Below are 23909 nucleotides of genomic sequence, written 5' to 3'. Positions count from 1 at the left end.
TGACAGAAGAACAAAGCGCCCCAGCCCTAATTCTTTCCTCCTCAACTTCTGTGTGTTATGTAGTCAGATAATACTAAAGCTAAAATCATTAACAAAATTTTTCTTTCTGCTTTCATTTCAGTTATTTGCCATCTTCCATGCATGAATGGAGGCCAGTGCAGTTCTAGAGATAAATGCCAGTGCCCTCCTAATTACACTGGTAAACTTTGCCAGATTCCTGTGCAGACTGCCAATACTCCAAAACTGTACCATCACCCGCAACAGGTGAACAAGGCTGTAGGATCACAAATTATCCACTCTACTCATACTTTACCACTGACTATGTCTGGACAGCAAGGTGTAAAAGGTAACTTTTTTCTTGATAGATAATTCTTCCTTTGGAAATGATTTTATTAACTAATTGTGGGTATCCAATCAGTGCTAATAGTAATCTGTCTACATGGTTTAAATCTTGACACCACAACTTAAATAGTGAGCTCACCAGAATGACTGGAAAATATTTTGCTCAATGATTGAAATAATAAGAATTAACAGGGCTATTAAAAAGAGTTTATAAGTAAATTTACTTCACTTTGCAGTGGAATTTAATGCAGATTGCAGAGTCAAAGAATAATGCAGGGGCTTCTTCCAGGGCTGTAGTTCTGTTCAAAAAGAGAATGAGTGTGGCTGAACAGAGTCCATAAATCACAGTATACCTAGATAGAAAGTTGCAGGTGACTCCATGGTTACTAATGGAGGGAAGAGACAATGCTTTTCAAGATAATAAAATTTAAATCTAATGTAAAGCTAAAAATACAGTCCATGTCTATTGTTACATTATTTAGTGGAGTTCTAAAAGTTAATTTTGTGGTGAACTTAATGTAAATAGACCATGATATGATTCAGTTAAATAGAACATAGGAAAAAAAAAATGGTAAGGATTTCCTACTGCTAATGCTGTGAAGAAGGCAGAGGATCAGAAACAGGAAAAGTTGTGATGTTAATCAAATTTTACCCCATCAAAGGAAGTTCAGGCAGCTTCAGGTTTATTTCCCCTAACACTTTTTTGTAAAGTGACAAGTTCTGATGACCTTGAAGAGAAGTGTTGAGTTTGTTTTTCTGTGTGTCCTGTGACTCTAGGTAGCAGGTTATCTGGGTGAGATCCTGTCTATATAGAGAGACACCCCTGCGATTCAGTTTCACAATGTATGAATTAATGTGAATTTTGTTTGTATGAATTGTCAGATTGATTTATTTTTTTTTCTCAAGGATAATTTTACAGTTGCTGCCTCTGAATAAAAAGAAAATATATGGGAGAAGGATGTGAGGTTCAGTTGTTGGCTACTAGTTCCTGAACAACTTTGCTAAAAGCGGCCAAACTCTTTACATGTTTGTGATAAATATAATCTAATGTAGTAATTCTGCTTTCAGAGAGGGATCTTCCTGGAAATACAATATTTTATAAATGCTTTTAAGTATCTGCTCTGTCTTTTCAATGGATTTGTTCTCTTGGGGCTGCTACACAGTCCATTGGAGAATAGTTTCCACTGCCATGTTGGAGTATTAGTCCTAAAGCTCCCAAGAACTTTTCTGACACTCTCTCTCTCTCTCTCAAAAAAAAAAAAAAAAAAAAGGGGGGGTGGGGTGGGGAGGAGAAAAAGATAATTGCCTAAACATTTAGTAGAGCAGCAGTTTATTTCTGTGACTATTTAATTCCTGAACAAATTATTTTAGACAATATGGTGGACTATAAACCAATTTTTTTAAAGACATAGTTGTTTTCCAGATTTTGAGTTGCTGTCTCAAAATACACAATCAATTTCTAATTGCTAAGTAGTCTGACCTCTTGAATATATCTTTTTTTCCTGACCCTCAAGTCCTCTTCAGAACCATGCACAGTCGCAATGCTTTTTCTTCTCTTTCCATGTCTAAATGAGGACATTTGATTGTTGAGAGAAGGGCGTTTCATTTCTTTCAAGGAAAGTATAAAAAAATTCGTACTGAAATAGCTGGCAGAAATAAAAAATAATCAGCACATCTAGGCAGTGATCCAAGACCTGGAGAGGATTGTGGTAATAATACTACATGGGAGGAACTGGCCTAAATTTGATGTTTTCAGCATCTGAACGTCTCTAGGTGGATTGATAGATTAAAGCAGAGCAATTCAGTGATTTCTTTTAAGGGCTGATAGATTTTTTTTTTTTAGACTTATCATCTGGAGAAACTAGTTCATACGTAAAAATATATAATAGTAAGTTGGGGTGTTTTATTCTGTTCACAGCCAGACTATGGTGTCTTCTCTTGCCCTGCAAAACCAGTCTAATAGCCTATGAAGGGCCTTGCTACTTCTTCTTGTAACATTGAACCTTTCTCTTATGAGTTTACCAGTAACAGAACTCATGTACCATAAATTTTGCTTGAAGATTATTTTCTGCTACAGACAAGATCTGAAGAGCCATTAAGGCGCTGCAGCTGTATTTTGTTGACTTCCTGCTACCTTATTCCTGATGTTTCTGTCTGCAATATGTTGGAGATTTTCATAAATAAAACAATACAAGGCAGAATCAAAATAAGTTTGTTTCTTTTAAGGAATTCCTGTGTGAGAGTAATTAATGCTGAAAATGTGCCTTGAGAAATGAAAATCATGTGAAAACCCAAAAGCAATTTCTACAATATAATATCATTTTAAAGCAGCTAAAATAGAAGTGTTTCCTGGGAAGTAGAGTTGTGAGGTTTAAATTTGTCAGTAAGAACTGAAAATGCCCAATCAAGTTCTGAAGAACAGTCTGGCCTCCTAAAAGGCAAGGAGACAGTTCAGAAGACTCAACAATCTAGTTTGCGTTATAGAGAAAGTATGTCAAATTATATTTGCTGGTTCTTGATGTTTGGAAGGAGTGTTATATCTAACAGATTGGCTGGCCTTGAGTAGGCTGTGCGGTACTTGCTGATGAGAGAGACCTAGCCAGACACAGTAAATGCTTTTTTATGCAGCTTACAAACTATAAAACTTTCTACACACATCTTCCCCTGCCCCCCACCCACCCCCACCCCACCCCAATAAGTTGAGTTACATGTTTAAAGGGTATTTTGTGTTCCAATGAAAAGAGGCTTGAGGGTCATAAACAGATTTCTGCATATTATGTTGACTGGAGAGTCTCAGTCTGTACACCCAGACTTAAAACTACAACTGTATTTAAAAACGGAAGTATCTGAAAAAATTTCCTCCCTCTATCTGCCAAATCCTGAATTCAAAGTTTAGTTGAAGGGAGTGGTGATTTTAGATAGTTGAGGTGCTGGCAGCTCTTGCAGGGGCAAACTTGGGACTTGGCAGGTATATAAAGGTGAAGGGATGAAATCTGAAGCTTTTTCTGTGTTCCAGAGAAAGATGATGGATCTGAAAAAGAAAATAAAGCTTACTATATATCCAAAAATAACCCAGTAGAATTTGAATTCTGGAACTTTGAATAGGATTCTTATTACACAGTATGACCACAAATATTAATGTCACACCAGCCAATTTGGACATCCATGTTTATGTAGCAGTCTTTACAATCCTATAACGTCGTTCTTTCATGTGTGAAGAGTTTCCATTTTCTTGCTTTGTTAATGAGAGTCTATGCGTTCTTTCAGCCTTCCCTCTAAACCCCAAATTTGGGCTTCATTTATATTTCAGTCATTTTAAGGCACTCTGTAAAAATTATAATGTGCAAAATAAAAGTAATGTCTTAGAGGTGCCTAAGATATCTTTTTGGGCATATTTCATTACTAATTTTTCTTATGTGTTTTTCCTTCAATTATTTTAGTGAAGTTCCCTCCTAACATAGTGAATATCCATGTGAAACATCCCCCTGAAGCCTCAGTTCAGATCCATCAAGTTTCAAGAATTGACAGCACTTCAACAGGACAAAAAACAAAAGTACCTCAGCCAGTACATCCACAGGTTTCTTACCAAGGTCTTCCGTATCAGAAGACCCAGAAAGGACATACTACTTACACGAATCAACAATCCATTCCTCATATGTTTCCTGTTTCAGTTAAAACACAGCTTGGGCGCTGCTTCCAGGAGACTATTGGGACACAGGTAAGAAATGTTTGCTAAGGTTTTTGAGACAGGTGGCTTTAAAACAACATTGTAAAAGAATTAAAAAAATTTTCACCGGTTGCCAGGAAAGGACACATTTGACATTCTTTTCCAAAAGAAAATTATTTTGAGAATGTAAAATTTTTACAAAATAACATTTTGCTGAAGCTCCTTCTCCTTCAAGCTAATGTCTTTATTTTCTGCTGACTTGGATCCCTGGCATTCTGATTTCAGTTATTTTAGCCATACCTTCTCCATTTATGAGCTATTTCTCTAAATAAAACGCCATGACTTAAATCCCAGCTCTATATCTCCTAATTGAATAACCAAGGTTACACAGTCATCCACAGCTTGTACCGCCCTTTGGTTTAACAAGTCTTTTTGCCCACGTATCTCAACAGCAAGTGTTTTTCAAGGAGTTGCAGTTGTTTTTGAAATTCCTATTCAACAACTTCATATTTTAAAGTGTTGTAGGCTAATGTTTTGAATCTGTTGAAATGTGACCACTGAATGGAGTAGAAAAATCATGAAAGCCAATTGAGTGTTTGCTAGAGCATTAAAACCTTAGTTCAGTTTAAAATAATGTTCACATCACTTTTTACTTACGACTATTCAAAATTATGTATCTTCTTTCAACTCTTGAAAGCACTTTAAGACACAGTGTTGTCATCTTTGCATATTTGTATATACATGTAAATATAAAGAGAAAGAAAAAAGCATATGTGAGGAGATTGTTAAATAATTACTAAGATCCTGCTATTTGCTTATCGCCTTGCTGAAACTGACCTTTTCAGATTTAATATTTTTTAAGCTGAATGTATGCCTCAGGCTGAAATTTTGTTAGAGGCTTCAGAAAAATCACTCACTTGTTTTGCGGGATGATGTTACAGAATGAATATATTGTTTTAGTTAGGCTAAAAACCCCAACTTATGGCTGTTTCATTGAAGGTTTAGATTGTGTGCTTTGAAGTAGAAATTTAAGTTTATTGCAGAGATCACACTGCATTTGGTCCTTCCAGTAACATGCACCCAAAGTTAATCAATTTTCAAGCATCTAAAAATATATCTATTTTCAATATATTCCACAAACATTTGTTAGATGTTGGCAGCAAAATTCTCATAAGATTTCAGCTGCACAGAGTGTGGTCTGCCTTCGCTTCAAGGGGACAGCACCCGTCATCCCTGAAATACAGGACTGGAGCAAAATGTCCTTTACAAGTGCTTCTTCTAGCTGCCAATGAATGCTATAATGCCAAGTGTTGGAACTGACAGCAAGGCAACGCACACGTGCACACACACACACAGACCTCACAGAGTGGCAAGGAGCTTGGAGCAGATCAGTGATGGCGAACAGACAGGAGCAGAAGCAGGATGCAGTCCGAAGCAGGGTGAGGGTAACGTAGGTGGCAGATCCCAAGGAAGTGATAACAGTTACTTTCTGGAACCTCAAACTGAAATCACAGTTCCTTACACTCGGTCATCCTCTGCCAGCCCCTAAGAACTGACTTTTTTTCCTGTAAAATCTTTCTTTTCCTTTCAGTGACTGGCTTCTGCAGAGTATTGTAGTATTCCTACTAGTGACATAATTAGCTCTGGTTTCATTGCTGTGGAAGATCCCCAAACCTGCTCATGCTAGGTCATCACATGAGGGTGTTTAAAAATAATTCATTCTGAAAATGCAGTGGAAGAAGTAAACCTAAATGTCATCATGCCCCAAAAATGTTTCTGGAAGACCATAGTTAAGTTTGCATATGAAACATTAAAGCTTAGTATTCACTAACTGATGAGTGCTTGGTCTGGGATCCACACTGTGAATTTATACTTATGAGCTCTTCGTGCTTCTCAGTTTCAGGAATAGTAAAACCTTGTATTTGTTCTTTACCAAGGATTGAAGCACACATTCAAATGAAAGTTTGTGGATTTTTACATGACAAAATGAAGCAGGGCCTGTGTAAAACAACCATTTCTCTATATTTCCTAAGAATAGGAGATCCATCAAATATGGCATTATAATGTGAAATCATAAAATTCTGGAAATAATTAGATAATTAATAGTTGTTTATTATTTATTTGTATTTCTATTTGCACTCATATATAGGGGAAGACAAAATTAATTCCTCGATCTTAGACTTGGCAGTGAGTGCCACATCTTCTACCTCTTACATCTTATGCTTGATCAGTTTCTTGTCTGTTCTTTCTGCTGCATGCATGAGTGATGTATTTCACATGACATATCCAAAACTTTCAGTGTCCTATGCATGCACCTCACATTACAGTGGTTTTAAAATTAAAGCCTACTCATTGCTCATGGAAGACAGTAACTTGCTCCATTTACAGGGGAAGAAGAGGGAAAACATGCTTGCATTGACCTTATGCCTGCCTTGGAATCCAACCAAATGCTGAGTTCCCAATTTTTCTAACTCTTTTTTCAGTATTCCCCTGGAAAAATGTGACTCTGCAGTGCTCTCAAGAAAGGGCAGTGCCTCCTACTGTAGAATAATGCTTGTTCTCATTTTTTACAAATTTCATTATTCCTTTCAGTGTCGGTCTTGGAGAAGAGGATAAGTAAGGATTTCAGAGGCCTTTTGTTTTTTAACTTAATGTTTCAATTTAGAATATGGAGCTGTAGCCTGGCATTTTGTAGAGCATTCATTTGAGATCTTGCCATAAATATAGATTTAAGTGACTCTTTCACCTTTCCTATTTGAACCTGAAATGTTAAGACATTTTTTTCTGCAGTCAGGCAAAGCGTATTATTTATTTGTATGTTAAATATACCTTGAACTGGGAAAGAGACAAGGTTTTTTGCTCCCTCCCCTTTTTTTTTTTTTTTTTAACTCTGAAAGAGATCTATTCCAGAAGAACTTTGTTTTCTGTTTCTTTGATATTTGCTTTGCTAGATATGAGGATTCTCTTTATTTGTTCAGACTAGACGCTAAACTGAACTTTCCCTATTAGTAACAAAGTGTTACAAGTCCTTTCTGGAGTTTTGATATCCATACTTCCTTCCACAATCATCAGTGTTTATACATTTTTTTGCAGGGTGGATTGTATATTTGGCTTCAGAAATGTTTTATTAAATATCCTAGGATCAGAGGTGACTTTACTGTCTATAGAGCAGATTGATGGAGGGATGTGTGTGGCCTCTTGTAGGCAAATCAACCAAGTTAATAAAGACTGCTGAACTTGCTTTTGGTCCATGCTAAAAGCACAGGATAAAAACGGTATCGGAATTTCTGCTGTGTTTTTTTGTGTGTGTAACCTCTACCATTCTATGTTTCTCTCCATCTTTTGTTCTCTCTTTCTTTCTTGAATTTTAGCTGGTCTTCAATTACATGTCCTCTGATTTTAATGCTTTGGGTTTTTTCACAACCTTCTGTGGAGTATTTTTCATCTCCCAACACATTCTTCCTCACCCCACCTTGGTTAAAATCCTTTAATGTATCTCACTGGAAAACAGTAGTCCCACAAAACCAGTAGGATAGTTGCTATACTCAAATCCCAGGACAGCCAGGTTGTATTTGCTGCACTGTATTTCCAACGGAGCGCATACTGTTGAAGTTAGCAACTGGAGCCACCTGAACTGAAGCTTGGAGGACACTATGGTACAGATAGCTGAAGAATCTGGTCATTTTCTCAGGGCTTCAATCATTCCTAATTAACAACATAGAAATTCTTCTAGACCTCCTATTTGCTTAGTTTTCTGTAATATCATAAGTGACTATAACCAAAGGCAACAACCGTGAGAAAAGGATAGTAAAGGATGTGTGAAAAGGTGTCAGTCTACAAGCAGAGAAGGACAGGAGGGGAGAGGGAGGGGCAAGAAGAATGACATTTCCTAGTTTAATTAGAATAGATAAATTAAGATGTATGTTTTCATAAATACATGTACACATACATACATGGGTTGCTTATTTGTGGCTGTTTTCTGAAGCATCCTCAGCATTGGGAGTGGAAAGTGGAAAGAGCAACTAGAAAAGTAGAATGAATGTTTCAATCTTTGAAAAGTAATATAGGAAGCAAATAGTGTTCTGGATGGTTCTCTTTTCTGCTCAAATAAATTCACTTTTCCTGGCTGCTTTTTGATTCTCTGAGTGGAACACTTAGCAATTATTTCTCCTCTGGGAGATGGTAATAATGATTGCTCCAGGATAGCTTACCACAATAAATGATAGCTTACTACGGTATGTTGCATGCAAAAGTTGTGGTTTGTCAAATGTGTTCCTAGTACCAAAAATATTTTTGCAGGTTATATCATAAACTAACAGTTAAGCTGCAGGTGAGAAACTTACTGTTATCATAAAAATACAGGAAATAAACTTTTACCTAAACTTACACCTTGTTAGATAGAAGATGTTGAGAAGATAGAGACTTGAAGTTGAGAAACAGATACAGTGGAAGCAGTATGGCAAAAATGCCACTCAAGATGGAAAACAGTAAATATCTAGAGAGCACTGTATTTTACTGTGCCTTCAAAAGCTGGAGACTAGACGTGGTGTCCTGCAAGGTCCTTTACAGCCATGCAGTCTTGCGTTGCTGAAATCCAAGGAGCTGGTCATCTTAGACCACTGATTCTCTTAAGTCCTACTTAAAAAGCAAGCAAATAAGGAAGATTCTGTTTCCCTTCTTTAATTTCTCCTCTTCAGCTGCTTTTCATTTTAATTCTAATAAAAATGCCTTTATTATGACACAGAATATCTTGTTATTTCCCAAAATACTTCTACAGTGTCAGTGGTGCACCTAGTAAAGATTGTGTTGGTAATCCCAAGTCCTGTTGATTTTGCATATGCTTACTTTGCATGTAAGTAAAGAAAAGAATGCAGATGCATACTATCTAATTCATATAAAGATAATTAAGCACTGTTTCTCCACCACCACCACGCTCCCCCCTCCCCAAGATGGCTTTGAAGTGTCTACTAAGCATATTAATGTGTTTTCTGTGGTCACTGCGTTTCAGTATTTTGGCTAAAAAAGTCTTTTTTCTCAAAATTGATTTGGTCTCTTTTTTTGCTTAACTGTAAAGAGGGAGGCATTTTTTTGCAAAGCAGCAAGAAAGTGGAGACACTGGTATTTCCAAATTTCTCTAAAGCAGTCTCTTTCTGACTAGATTCACAAGTAATGCTGTTCTCTTCAGCAGATTTTTTGAGTATCATTTTTACCGGAGATGACTTCTGGTGATATCAGCATCTATAATTTAAAAACAAAATATGAAAGAGTTATTATTCTAAAGAGACAGAGATATTGAAGGTACTTACCTGGCTGAAAGCAGCAGATGCCAAAATATGCAGAAGAGAAGCTGGTTAAGTTGTCATGTCTGCCTATGCTGGTTCGTTCCGCCTCACTGTTCCTCGGTTGTGCTGGTAGAACTGCTGAGAGGGGCTGGACTGCTGTCAAAATTGGTCGCTGAAAGGATTTAAAAAATACTGTCTTCTGATCCTCCCTTTTTTGTTTGGGGTATTTTAAATTCAGGTCAGTTTCAGGTTGTAGTGTTCAAGGGATATATTCCACTCCTTGCTTGTAAGTTGTTTGCCGAATGATGTTTTGTGCTTACCTTGTGAATTGCTTTGAAAGGTGTTGCAGAAAAGACACATACTTGTTACAGCTCTGTTGAGAAGAATGCCTGAATTAGAGTTGTGGTATTGTGAAGTGAAACATTGTATTAAAATAATACTTTGGAAAATCATATTAAAGAAAAATCAAATATACCACCTATAGCAGACAATAGAAGCATATTTTGATAGGGTTTTGTTAATTAAGCTTAATAACATTAATTGTGAACACTAGTAAAGACTATTGAAGATTATAAGGGCTATCCATTTTTCAGTGTGATCAAAATGCTCACATATGTGTTCAGATGTGTTTTAAATGCTGCTTAGTTCTGATAAATAACAAGTATGTCTGATAAACAGGTGTTAGTTGATCAGCATCTTTAGTGGGATATATTTCTATGGAAACATTTTATTTAATACTGTGTTTCAGTAATATCTTTTACAGGAAACATTTGGTTTGAGTAACACTCTTCTCTCTGCTGTCAGACTTGGTAGAATACAAAATAAGCCAAGTGATAAGTGAGAGCTGGAAGAGGTCAGAAATTGTTGACATTGCATCATGATAAAGATTCTGACTGCAAATCATTAAGCGTTTACTTAAGTTGATTTAGAAAAGGGCATAGACTGATCAGGTACTTAACTTTGAGAATATACATAAAATTTTTAGGAAATGGGCTTAGATCACTGAGTTTTTAAAGTAATAAAGACATCAAAGTACTTGAGTTAGAAATCAGAGCAGCAAAATATGTTGATAGCTTGATAGCTATTAATGCATAACTTAATGTATCAATACTACTGTATGCAATATGATCGTAGTGTATGTAGTCTGGAGGTGATGACAGTAGTAATATGACAGTTGAAGTTATTCATTCGACAGTTGAAGTTATTCATTCAACTGTATAAATATCCCTGTTGAACTTTAGATTTAACAAAACATTTCCTATGGAGGTAAATTTCAGGTATTTTCATTTTTTGACAGCTCCATGAAATGAACTTCCCTATTTATATTCTTAGGCAGGAAAAATGATACAAGTAAAATTCTGTGCTTTATACTGGTACTTTTTCTCTTAAAGCACTTCTAAAACCTTTTTTTCTTTAGAATAGTCTTAAAAATACCATCTCATAAAATAAAATAACTGCCTGGAATTCCTTGAAGCTCATGGTTTGGCTTCTGAAGTTCTTAAACAAATAGACTGTCAGAAATCAGTGTGGGTTCATTTCCAGGATTAATGCTTCATTCACAATAGATTCTTTGCAAGATCAATACCCTGAAATATCAGAAGATTAAAGATGTATCGGATACCAAAAACACCAAACATTGTTTTAATTACTCAAATAGAAGAAAGCTGGATAATTTTTGCTTGCCTATGAAGAATGTTCTGCTTAAGCCAAAACAAATTCTTTACCAGTTCTTTTAGAAAGTCTGGAAGTATTTAAGTTTTTCTCCTCTGCTTATGAGACAATGCCTGTTAGTGAGCCAGTGCTACATGGGATAATACTCTACATTTGTAACAACCTGTCATTCAGCTGGTCAGTAAGCTAATTAAGTATGTTTGTTAATTGTTTCAGTAATACGGTTTATTAAGTTTGAGGTTTCTTATTCTCTTTGTCGTGCCTATAGGGGGAAAAAAACCCTCAACAATCCAAGGTCTGTGCCTGTTGAATAGTTTACAGAAAGTTAAACAGTGTATCCATTCACTTCTGCTATTGTGGTATGTGAAATGCAGTCGTTTGAGCTGAATCCCAGAGTCATTAGCCTTTAACTCAGGCAAAGCAGCTATCAATTTCAATCATACTTAATCATGTGACACTCTCTTATTTACGCTTGTATTGTGGTTTTAACTAACAGCTTATGACAGGGATTTGTAGATGGGTCACACAGGAGTGGGAGTCCCAGGAAACGTTGTGGTCCCTCAGCCAGAATCCTCTGCGGTTGCCCTGAGACTAATTGCCAGACTGGGCTTTCTCCTGCACTTTACAGGGAGCTGAATAAATTCCTTCTACTCCCTTAGCAGAGGGATTTTGAGGATATAATCCTTCCTTTTCCCTGGCATTGGAAAACGCATGAAACCCTGGTGGCAGTGCACAACTCAAGTACTGTTAGCGCTCCAAGGCTGTGGAGATGGGGCAGAGGCTGGAGTCTGGACAGACAAACAAAGAAGTGATGTGGCTTGGGGTGGCCTTTGTGCACCAGCACAAGGTTAGCCAGAATTTCAGTCTACCAGTGGGAATATTCAGTACTTCCTTCAGTTATATAAAATATTGGCATAGAAGCCCAGGCACGCATTGGGAAAAATATGTGGATTCAAAACAATACTTTCAGTGTCTGTGAGTGCTTTACCCAGGAAGAACTTTGTTTTATAGCAGTACCATGTGTGCCTTATACTGCTTGCTACTGCTGACCCTCTTTCAGCACAGTTGAGCTCTTATACCAGTCCTTCATGACTTCTTTGCCTTCTGAACCAGTAAACATTATCTCCAAATTGCAAGCTTGTGACAGAGGTATCATTCATGAAAATCTGTTCTCTTTTTCAGAAGCCCTCTGGAATACAAGCTAGATTAGTTTAAAATATGTGTTGGATGATGGATAGAAAATTGTAAACCCAAGCTTAGGGAATGGCATCATCTTCATGTATAATGCAAGTTGTATGCTTGTGTTTAGCTTCCCCGCTTATTTTACGTTCATATTTATCTGTTGGAGTTGTGTTGAATGGTGACACAAACTAAAAATAGTTATGGATTCCCCCAAGTGACTTTTCCAGTCACTTGTGACTCAGAGACTGGAACAGACTGTCTGAAGAACTGATGAGTTCTTCTCAGTAGTAGGAAGTGGGTAAGACTTTTGAAGTGGATAGAAATTGCCTAAAAGTTTTTGAGACCTGTAGAAACAGAGCTTCAGTTCATTGATGCTTAGGGTTTGTGAAAGGAAGGAGCATCTTAAGAAACTGTAGCTGGCAAGGAAAAGTTTGTGCAATGCCATGAGTTTTGGAAGTATCTGAAGTCCTATTAGATGTACCAGAGAAATCAGGGTTTATTAGCCGTAGAAGAACTCTCTGTTTCTGTTTGGCTTAGGACTTTGCAGAACAGTCATTTTTTCTGATGCATAGATCCAAAATTACACAGATCTTACACCACTAGGAGCCCCATGTGGCAGTTGCTTTTCCTTGCTGTCCAGTTTCTACAATGATCTGGACGTTAACCAAATTATCATTGATTCTTCAAGCTTTAATTCACCACAGAGGCAATGGGAGCAACAGCTTTAATCATTGCCAGTTTTTACTGACAGGACTACAAACCACAGTTGCCAGATGACTCAGACTTTGGCATCTTTATTTTTGCTCATGGTTTTTATATGGAAATTTGAAAAAGTTATGACCACAGAGATCATGATTTTCAGTAGAGTGCAAATGCTGTAGCACCACACCTAAACTAAAAGTGGGCTTTAATCCATCTTCCTCCTCTTTTTTTTTTTTTTAACTTCTCCTTTGTTTTATATGCTTCGTTCATGATGGCATGTTGGCTCTCACATTAGTGAAGTCTTGCCTTGACACACACGAGCTGCTGGGATGTGTCCTTCAGGCTTGTGACCTTGCAGAGGAACACTAGGTGTTAGGTAATGTGCCTTGTTGCCCAGATGCTCCATTTCTGACATCATAAGGGGAGGTGCAGCACCAGCCTTGATTCCTCCCACTTCTTTTTCGGAGAGAGGAGAGTTGTAAAACTGAGGACCAAGGTGGGGAAAAGGGTTGAGTGCAAATTGGTTTGGTTTAGCTCAATCTCAGTAACAGTCACAGTATACAACTTCAGTAAATGGCTTCTCTGTCTTTGAAGAAGCAGTTCTAGTTCTAGGAAAGGAATTGAGCAGCTGTAATTATAAAGTAAAACTGAGTAGCTGTGATTATTAAAGTAAAATGGTCCTTCCTAGAGCATGCCCACCTGCGATGAGGGTTGAGAAACCAGCATTGTTTAAAAATGTAACATGAATTCTCTAAGGTTTTAGGGCAAGCTACTTGGAGGAGGAGTACTCTGCAGTTGAAAGATTTTTGAGCTTCTGGAAACTGCAGCAAGGTTTCTGTATCATCTATCTAGAGGCAGTTGAAAGAGCTAGTTCGAATTCTTAAAACAGCTGAGTTGCTGCAGCAGAGGGAGTTGGGCAGAATTCCGTTTGTACGTCTTGATGGCCTTTGTGAAGTACCAGGCCGAGAGCTGCTTCTGGAAATGAAACTCAGCAGACTCTGACTGATCAGGAATGGTCAATCTCGTACTAAACCTGCCAGTGCCCATGCCACGGGAGTACAAGACGGCCTGAAAGATATGTGTTCACATGGTGTAAGCCTGGGCCTGCATCTGAAAGGTGGGACTTGCTTTGGTACTTCACAGTTTCAACATAGCCCAACATCATCCAGGTGGGGGACTGTTTGTCACCCCTTGGAACAGGAAAATTTGTCACAAGACACTCTGCACATGGTAGTGTGAAAACAGACTCCTAAAGCTGCACAATAACCGAGCAATCTCTTTTAACCTGTTTGGCCACTCTGTTCATTATGCTGTTCATGTGTCACCCTAAAATGCGGCTCACAGCACAAGAGGGGCTACCCCATGTGGGTGTGATGTACAGAGGCACACTGTAGCTTCAGCAAGTTGCCCTGGGCTGAAAGCTCCATTTCATGAGGGAGGCTGGCTTTCACTGGGACAGAGGATGCTCCTGGCTGCTCACACATCCCTTGACAGATGTCTAAGCATCATATGCAGCAAGTGCTGAGGGGCTGCAGGTTGCACATTACAGTTTGATGTTTAAACAGTGAGCTGGTGCTGCTTTTAATTTGATTGGTGCCTGAGGAGTATCTGTGGAAAAGGGAAAGAGAAGATAGCTGGGATGATGCCTTGGCAGCCCTCCCTATGGAAAAAGGGGACCCTTTGATGAGTCAGAGCCCTGACATTGTGGGGTAGCCTGCTATCCTGTTAGTAGTCACATTGTGGAGCTGCACAGAGTAACTGTACTTCAGAAACATTGACTCATGGGTGTCAGTACGATTAAGAGCACACTGGAAAAATTTTGGGAAGGTGGGAGGAAGCTGTCAGTGCCTGTGCATTCTGCATGCTTCCCCACTGCAGCGACTCAGTTACCAGCCAAAGTGAAAGCGACCACAAGGCCACAGCCTGTACCATAAGATGAGCCAGCTATCTTGAGCTGCAAGCTAAGCAGCAGTGATCATTTGGGTCAGAGGTTTATATGCTGTCAGGAAGGAAGTTTAGATTGGGGAAGGTCTGTTCATACCGTACTGAGAATTCACACTTCAGCACCTTTGAATTGTTTGCTGCAGTGCCTATTTATATCAGCATTTGCTTTGAAAGTGTTACTAAGTGCAGCTGTTGTGCACTTCTCTTGCACATTTTGCACTTCCATTTTATACCTAGTTGACTGGTTTAGATTTATTTTTTAATGTCTGCATCTCAAATACATTTAAGCTTTTTTACCATGAAAGATGGAAGAAAAATGCAAAAGTCAAGCCCATAACTAGTACCTTGTAAGCTTCTGAAAATTGTCTTACTAATGAAAAGCACAATAAGTAGATTCTTGATTGTGGGCAGCGGAGAGTATTGACCTCAAATTACTGCAAGGTTAATTTAAATTTTTGCATGGGGAAAGAGACACTTGTTTGGAGTAACAGAGACATCACTAACTTTGGCTTCAGTCATCTTATCTGTATGACCTTCTTCAGTATCTGGGCAGCAGAATCTGTCATTACAATTTGACAGTTTTCGGTCAGTGGTCATAAACATTAAACTTAAGTTGGCAGGAAGTTGAGGCTTTTTAATAGGAAATAACACTGTAGAAATCAGTCATACTTTTTGTCTTTGAGAGTAATTAGAAAAGTATTTGAGATAATTTATACAGCTTTTGAAAAAGTGAACGAGCACATTTTTGAGGAAACATGTAGGGAAAAGGTGCCAGTGGAAAGTTACTACCTTGGAAACTACACTCGTTCTTGTGATATACTATTCTTTTCTGTTTCTTTCTCCTCCCTTTCAAGTTGATGCACAGGAAGATAACAATATCACCTAATCTACTCATGCCTGCATAGAGAGGCATTGCAATACATGGGCACTATTTCAGTTCAGCTGAGAGCTCCAGTGAATCTTCAGTGTCTTAGCAAGAGGTTGACCCAAGACGACTGAAAAAGAACATTGTACTAGAAGTGAGCATCATACAGTATCACTAACTGGAGTATTCTTTGTCTTGACTATTCCAGTGTGGGAAAGCACTTCCTGGCCTTTCCAAGCAAGAAGACTGCTGTGGAACCGTGGGTACTTCCTGGGGTTTTAACAAATGCCAGAAATGTCCCAAGAAGCCATGTAAGTGCTATTTTGTTGTTATTCTCTGGATCAGTTATGGCTTTTTTTCCCCCCTCAAGTAGTATTTTTCCTTTTCAGGGGGCGGGGAAGGAACCTAGTAGAAAGAATAGGCTATGGTTTGATTTGGGATAGGTTGCAGAAACTGGAATTCTCCTGCATGCCAAAAGAGTTACAATATGCAGGCACAAAGTGCAGCCAGCAAAGTTAATGTTGTTGGGTCTTTCCCTTCTTCCTCCTCCTTTAAGTCAGTGATGCACTGTGGCGTTTTCTCAGTGCAGGAAGGATAATGACATTGAATCATCTTGCCTTTTCCAGCTGGATTTATTTTTTGAACAGAAATGTTAAATTATAGAGGCGCCAGTTACTGCTTGGAGAGAATGCAGTGACCTCTTGGGACTGCAGATGAACTTTCAAGTTTGGAGCCAAAGTTTTTCAGGCTCTAAATTGTCAATTACGTTTATGTTTTTTCCTCTATTTTTGAAATATTTTCCTCAACGATTAGGCAATGACAAAGAGTTTCCTCACAGTTTTGTTAGGATTTGACATCATATGAGAAAGAAATTTCAAATTATTTACATGATAAGTGAGGCTAGTCTCTTAAACCTTTTGTGAATTACATTACTGTTGCAAAGTAATAGTAATACCACCCTGTCATGTCATATTTTCACCACTAAATGAAAGATGAGAAAAGATAATGTAATCTCTGTTTTGTAGGTGGAGAGGACCTGCATTTAATGAGCCAAAAACAGTGTAGGGAGTTGCAGTCATTCTTATGTAGGACTTCAAGGCCACTGTTACTTGTACAGATAGCAATGCTGGGAACATGTTCAGTGTTTGATTTATTACTTTTTAAGTATATTTTTGTCTGCAAGTCTTAATGTGGATATAAATACAATTCCAGCAGAAAACCTGCTGTTACTTCTACTTCTCTGACTCTTCCTTCCACAGGAGAGTCTAATATAAATTTATGCTGGCTCAGTCTGCTCTGCTAGTTTATGAAGCATTTAAATTTTGTGGTTTGGAGTATGTTTATGTTCTGATGTGCTTCCTAAAGAGAGCCTCCTTGGGGTCTTTGAGGGCCATAGTTAATAAAAAACTGGCACCTATATTTTTATTCCTGTAGCACGTAAATACAGTTTCTAACAGAGACATACATTCTGCATTGGTGTATGCATTGTGAAATGTGTCCTGATTTTATAGCTTTCTCCAACAAAGTAACAATTTGAAAGACTACAACTGAAAGTCTTGTTCATGAGAAGCATGCAGGCATGTGAAATGTTGCTTAGTGGATGTAGGTGCACCATGAGAGGGATCACAAAAGCCTGAAACATGTTTGAACCAAAAACTGGTTGGAACTACTCATACAGATTTTTGGTGCCTGGTTCAAAGGGAAGCCCATTTGCTAGCTCTTCACATCTTAGATAAAACACTGGTCACCTCGGCCTGGAATCTACAATGGACAGTGCGTTGATCAGGCAGCTGCTTAATGCCAACATGCTCAGCATGATGTTAAGGGCATGCAAACAGGAAAACACTGGGACAAACCATATCTGAAATCCTGGTCCCCAGATACTTCCTAGGTACATACAGAGAAGTGCCCAAACTTACCCTGAAATCTCTCCTGAAGTGAAGTCTGCCACCTTTTTTTCAAAGCACTGAGTAAGAATATTTTTTAAAAAAATGCTAATTAGATGAGCACTGTCCTTTTATTATAAAGATTAATGGCTAGCACACTTGCTCAAGATGGGACAATTCAGAGTTCCTTTATCTGCCAGAAGAATTTCTAATCTACATTTTATACCTATGAGGAGATGACCTAACCCATAAAACATAGAAACAATTCTTGGAACAGGTCTGGGCACCTAGTCTTTTTCCCAGTGTACTTAATTATTTATGGTATGAGTCATGCTCACTCCTGCATTCTGGTTCAATCTGGAACTGTTTTTTTGAATGTAACTGTATGATTTCAAGAAGAGACAGAGAATGTTGCCACTTGGAATAATCCTGTCCTTATGATTAAAGCATTCCTGCAAAGTAAGGGTTTGGGTCTCCTAGACATAATGGGATACATTTCTCATCCTTTTAGGTGGGAGCTTTCACTGTACGTTAGCATTTTAAGAAGGGGGGAGATGATTGTTCTGTTTCTGAAAACTGTCTGCTTTCTCCAGATTAAAATATAGTGTCATCTACCACTACATTGTATCAAGAGTATGATTTGGTTAGGTGTATGCTTCAAGAATATTCACTGAATCTGTTAGGAAGCTTTGGTAGAAGTATATATATTTTCTTAATCTAGATTTGATTTAGGGATGAGTTAAGCATGATGCTGTTCAATCATGCCATGAATTGCAGCAATTCTGCTTGGGTGTAAATGGTGAACATTCAGATTTCTAAGAACTTAAGGTGATTTGGAGTGTTGCAGGAGTTTAAGTGATCTTAGAGTTTTATAGATGTTCATTTTGAACTTAGGCACACCACTTGAACTTTCAGGTCTGTTTTGCATCTGGGCCTAAGTGTCCTTTGGGCACAGGTGTCATATTAAGCCTCATGTCAGCATCCAAGTGTTATGCTTCCATAGACCAAACAATTTCCAAAGATAAATGTAAATTTATGATAAGATCTAATGAAAGAGTAGAGTGGCTGTGTAAGGATTTGTATTTCATCATGTTGTTGGTTGGTGGGGTTTTTTTTACAATAATGAGAATTTTCTGGTGGTAAAAAGAGTATGTATTAGACATGTTTATGAATGTATGTATTTATATATTTTATATTTTTATATATTAATATAGTATATCTATATTTGTATTATATGGTATTGGGTAGAAAAAACTTGGGAGTCAGGCAAATTGTTAGTAAGTTATCAGTTAAGTGATGTCCTTGGTAGTTTCTCAGCAGGCAGAGTTAGTCCCACATTAGTCCCATGTAATTTTGACCTGTTCTGATACTTCACTGAATGGGTATTACACTGCTTATTGTAGACTTTCTGGAAGCAAACAGACTTCCTTTTGCTTTTATGGTTTTACGCTTCATAAACTTTGTTTAAGGTTGACCTCTTTCTGTAAAAATAGGTTATCAGGTTGCATTTAACATGATCTTCTGTGAAACCCACTTCAGCAAACTTCTTAAACATATACTTCAGTCTCATTAGCAGGCACTTTTCTTTGCCCTTTAGTCAACCACTTAATGATGTACGTAAGTTTGCATACATCTTGTTCCCACAGACTTAAGTAGGACTTTGTCCCTTTGTAAAGAGGTACTTGTATGCTTTGGGTGATAGCTACTGCTCAGGCAGGCTTCTGCCTTGTTGCAGTTTCAAGTGTCTTGGCCTGAGACAGCTCCCATGTCTGTAAGTTTACAGGTTGTTCAGTATTACTGAAAAACAAAAGGAATTTTGGAACAGATCTCCACTTTTGAAGGCTTCTGCAGAAGATGACTTTTAAGACAAAGTGCATTTCTGTGTTACATGGGGAATGTTATGACTGTTCAGGCTTCTTGCTAACAGTTAATAATTACAAACAGGTTGTCTAAATGAGTAAAGGGTAAGTAATGTAGGACTTCATCCAGCTCCCACATGGATCACTAGCCATCAGTGAACAAGCTTCTTACTCTACTGTGACCTGCTTGGATTGCTGCTCTTTGTAGAAGGAAGAAAACAGCTGCTAGTAAGCCACTCTTTCCGGCTCGGTGTGGGAGTAGGAAGATGAGGAGGGAGGGAGAGGTTAAAATCTCTGATGTCACTCCACCACTGCACTTGCTAGAGCAGCTGAGTCACCCTGGAAGGGAAAATGTGTTGCTGCACTGGAAAAGGCCTGGCACAGCTCATGGGCTAGTCTCCATCTACAACTGGAAGAGCTCTGTTCTCCTCTGCCAGGCTGTACTGCAGGGTACTACTCCTGCCCACAAAAAGTTGAGACTTTCTTGGTTTTAGTGTGAATTGAATCAGGTCTGTAATGGCAAACACAGATAAGTTAGGACATAATCAGCGCAATTATGAATCTGCCTCTAGCAACATAAACATTAGGAGTTTCATTGATATTTTTGGGGACCAGGAAGGAATACATTAATGCATTGCACTTTTGAAAATGTCACCTTAAATTTCAACTGGTTTTAAGATTAACATTGTGAAAATATTGGAGCTGCCTTGAAAATAAGTGTGTAGCAGCCACTTTATGGTGAGAGATGAAATTTTCAAATCTTAATTTGTGTTAAGAGTGATTGTAGTCAATGTAAAGGTGGAGAAGTATGTGTTGAAAACTGTAAGAACATTGTTGCTATATTTTCACCTGTACTATTTTTGTGTTTTTAAGCAATTGCTAAGGAGAATCTCATTGTTCTAATTAAACAAATATTTTAAGTAATTCACAGCAATTTGAAATAAAAGTATCTCACTCCATAAACTGCTACTCAAGATCATCACTTAAATTTTTCCAAAGAATAGGAAAAGCTTTAGAGCTAATGAAAATAATTCTTTTTCTTTTTTTCCCCACCCTTATAGTCAACCAGTTACCAGTTTTAAAATAAGCTGCAGGGTTAAATGTGCAATTCAGGCATTGTATGTGAAGTGAAGCCAAGTAAAAACATTATCTCACTTAGTTGTTCTTTTTTGACAGTTTATATACAGTAAAGATGGAAAGTAATGTGTTTTGATTTGTTGGGGGGGGTTGTTTGGTTGGGGTTTTTTATTGTTTTGTGGCCTGCTGAACATTTAGAACACTTTTAAAGGAAAACAAAAGATCTGGCCAAATGTTAGATAACTCTGTTGTAGCATTCAAATTATAAAAAACTCTCTAGACTCTTAGTAAAGGCACTTGTGTGATCATAGTGCCAAAAGTTTAGTCCTATACATTTAATAAAGTACTGGGATTTGCCAAGAGGTTAGCTTTTAATGCATAACCATACAAAGAAGTTACTGCTCTCATTTATGAAGATATAACAGTTTAAGAATCAATAAACAGTTTTCTGTAGTCTCAAAAGCAACATTAAGTGTAGGAAAGAAACAATAAATAAAAATATAAAACTAGTTAAATGAACACTTTCTATTTTGGCAAAATTGTATTTAGTCTGTGTTTTGCAGTGGTGTTATGCTCCTGACAGTTTACACTGATCAGCCAGCGACAGTCTTCTAAAATTCAGCAGCTTTGTTAGGTAAATTACAAATGTGCCTTTGTCTTCTTTTGGTTTTTTTTTAAGTTTATTTGCATCTATTTCCTCTGTATTTCAAACATTTTTTAATTTATTGTGGCAGGAGAAATGGTATCCAACAATTTTGCTAACATTGAAGATACTTTTACTTTCTAAAGCTGCTTTCAGTTTTAAAACCATTGAGTTTCCATCATGAATCTTGAGCTTTATCTTTTCCCAACATGATATTTGTAGCTGGTTTGGAAAAGTAATTATTTGAATATTTGAGGACAACTAAGATGAAGGATAACATCCTGATTGCAAAGATTTCTTTTTTTGGAAAAAAATGTAAGTTTGAATAACTGAAAAGTCCAGTGGTATACACGTGGAAAGAGGTGAAAGTAAGGTTACCTGTACAACCTTTAGTTTTGATTTCTTGACCTTCCATGCATCATATAATCTTACAATGATTTTTTTAAACAGATAATCAGGTGTCAGACTCTCTTAATAAGCATATAAATCAGCAGTATTTAACTGACATAATTTTTTTTTCTTCAGCATACCATGGATACAGTCCTATGATGGAATGCCCGCAAGGCTACAAGAGGATCAATGCTACGTTTTGTCAAGGTATGACAGTGTCCGCAACTGATTGTCTTTATTTTGAGTACCAGTTTTTTGTAACAGATTATTTGATATGTATGACTTGGATGAATTAATCCAATTGATATGTATTTGGGAAAAAAATGTTGAGGCTACTTTTAATGCTTTCCAAATACTGGCATCTCCATAGAATGTTTTTTTGCTCTGGGGCAAAAAAGCTTTTAAATCTTTTATGTGTACTCTCATTTTCTTTGATGTATAAAGATGACTTCATAAGGATTCATTTACTTTGGTTGTCAGTAGAAATACACTGTTCTGGCAGTTCTTTTGCTAAGCATTGAACTTGCAGACTTGCTCATTTAAGTCAGATGAAATTAGCAATATAAAATAAACTGGGCGGGGGGGGGGGGGCGGTGGTTAATAGATTTATGGATTCCCATCTATAATCATGAAAGTATGGAGTAATTGGAGAACAATTATTTTGGACTGAAAAGGTTAGACACAACAGTACTGAGAAAAGCCACGTAATGTTACTGGCAATTGGAAATTAAAAACTGTGCATACCTGGCTGCCGTAATGTGGTGACCCATGTACTTCAAGAATGTGTATAGTGCAGGTGAGGAGATATGGAGTTAGATGCTGCATAAGTTCTGTTACTCCAGGATTACGCCCTGTATCTCCTGGCTGTAAGCACAGAAGTTACCCAAACATGAAGGGTTGTGGGATCCGCAGAGATCCGTACCTGGCAGGTCCTGGCTGTAAGCACAGAAGTTACCCAAACATGAAGGGTTGTGGGATCCGCAGAGATCCGTACCTGGCAGGCTAGTCAGTTTGTTGTACTAGGTTTTGATAGTTTTTTTTTCCCCTGACACATTTTTGTATTCCATAACTAATACTGCAAGAAATATCAGGCTTGAAATAGTTTGTTTTACTATTGCCATCATTATCCCAGAAGAGAGCCGTAGACTCTATATATAACTTGTGGTTGATACATGGAAATTTGTAACCTGGAGTTTAATCAGACAATAGGAGTCGGATTATCCTGCCAGGAAGTAGACTGTTGATGAATTGTGCATGGGGACAAGCTCATAACTTTCTGGAGACAACACAGAGTGGTGACCACTGCAGGTTCCCCTTATTGCCTTATCAAGGCTGGGATGGCTCCTCTGTAATTTACTCACCAACACACTCCAAAAAGGAGGTGCAAATAAGGAGGAAACTGGGAGAAGGAATACCCATGAAACAAAGCCAGGATGAAGTTTAGTCCTATTGATGTGACAAGAATACCATTTTCTTTCAGAGGGTCAGGATTTTGACCTTGGAAAAGTTATCAGGAAAGCTAGCTTTGTATGTGAAGGCTGTTGGCAGGGTGGATTTCAGTCCTGAAATTGTCACTAGCATGTTTTTCTCAATGGGTCAGGCAAAAGTATCCTGTTTGTGTTTATCTGAAGCAGACATGCTTTTCTAGAAGAGAAGAGGGCAGGGCTAATATGGAGCAAAGCAACATCAACAGCCATGAAGAGAAAATTGTTCAGCTGCTGGCAGGGGAGTATTTGTATTCTTGTAATAAACCTTACAATTAAATTGGAAAACAGTGGCACAGCCTGTCCATATGCAAGTATACATTTTAATTAGATTATTCTTTGCTGAAAGGGTGTGCATGCTGTGTCCGTGCTCAGAAAGGGCCAGCGTTGCCAGACCAAATAGTAATGGGGATATATTTCTGAATCCCTGCCTGCAGCTAAAGGAGACTGCTGTTTTCACCTAGATACCCACCAACTTTCAGTGCCATTGAAAACTCAGGCCTAAAAGCCTAATTAACCTTTTGCTCTACATTGTTTTTGCAGTCAAAAATCTCTTTAGTTTAGGAAGCCTATGTAGTATTAGTGTGATTAATAACCAGATCCTGATTTTTTTTCCTTTCAAGTGAGTGAACTAATGTAATGAAACATTCTTCTCTCTAATGTGTTATGTAGGGCAACAAAGAACCATCTGTGGGTATGCTAATTTGAACAGTTTAGTGTAATTGCTATCAAGAAAGCTTTTTCCCCCCTCAGTAATTATCTTTTCAGTGAGGTGATTTATTACATCTACACACATGGATGCCCTAAGGCTGTCGTTAAAGCCAAAATACAGCTTATCAGAGTTACAACCTCTTTGTCAGAATCTGCATGCGATGCTAATTCCTGGTTCCCTGTTTAGAATTATACTTACTGATT

The 23909-nt window shown here is 37.8% G+C and overlaps 1 protein-coding gene across 8 annotated transcripts in view; it reads left to right on the top strand.

Moving 5' to 3' along the window:
* The window catches only part of LTBP1 (latent transforming growth factor beta binding protein 1), a 216750-nt gene that overhangs the window by 107875 nt on the left and 84966 nt on the right, over positions 1-23909 (top strand). For all 8 annotated transcript variants that reach the window (XM_056356801.1, XM_056356797.1, XM_056356798.1 and 5 more), the window contains 4 exons: positions 122-346; positions 3783-4060; positions 15864-15966; positions 21646-21717. In XM_056356801.1, coding sequence (XP_056212776.1) covers positions 122-346; positions 3783-4060; positions 15864-15966; positions 21646-21717 — 678 coding nt within the window. The remainder of the gene's footprint in view (positions 1-121; positions 347-3782; positions 4061-15863; positions 15967-21645; positions 21718-23909) is intronic.

The sequence above is a fragment of the Falco biarmicus genome, chromosome 12 (assembly GCF_023638135.1).
Source record: "Falco biarmicus isolate bFalBia1 chromosome 12, bFalBia1.pri, whole genome shotgun sequence".
Classification (NCBI taxonomy): domain Eukaryota; kingdom Metazoa; phylum Chordata; class Aves; order Falconiformes; family Falconidae; genus Falco; species Falco biarmicus.
This window is presented reverse-complemented; position numbering and strand designations above follow the sequence as displayed.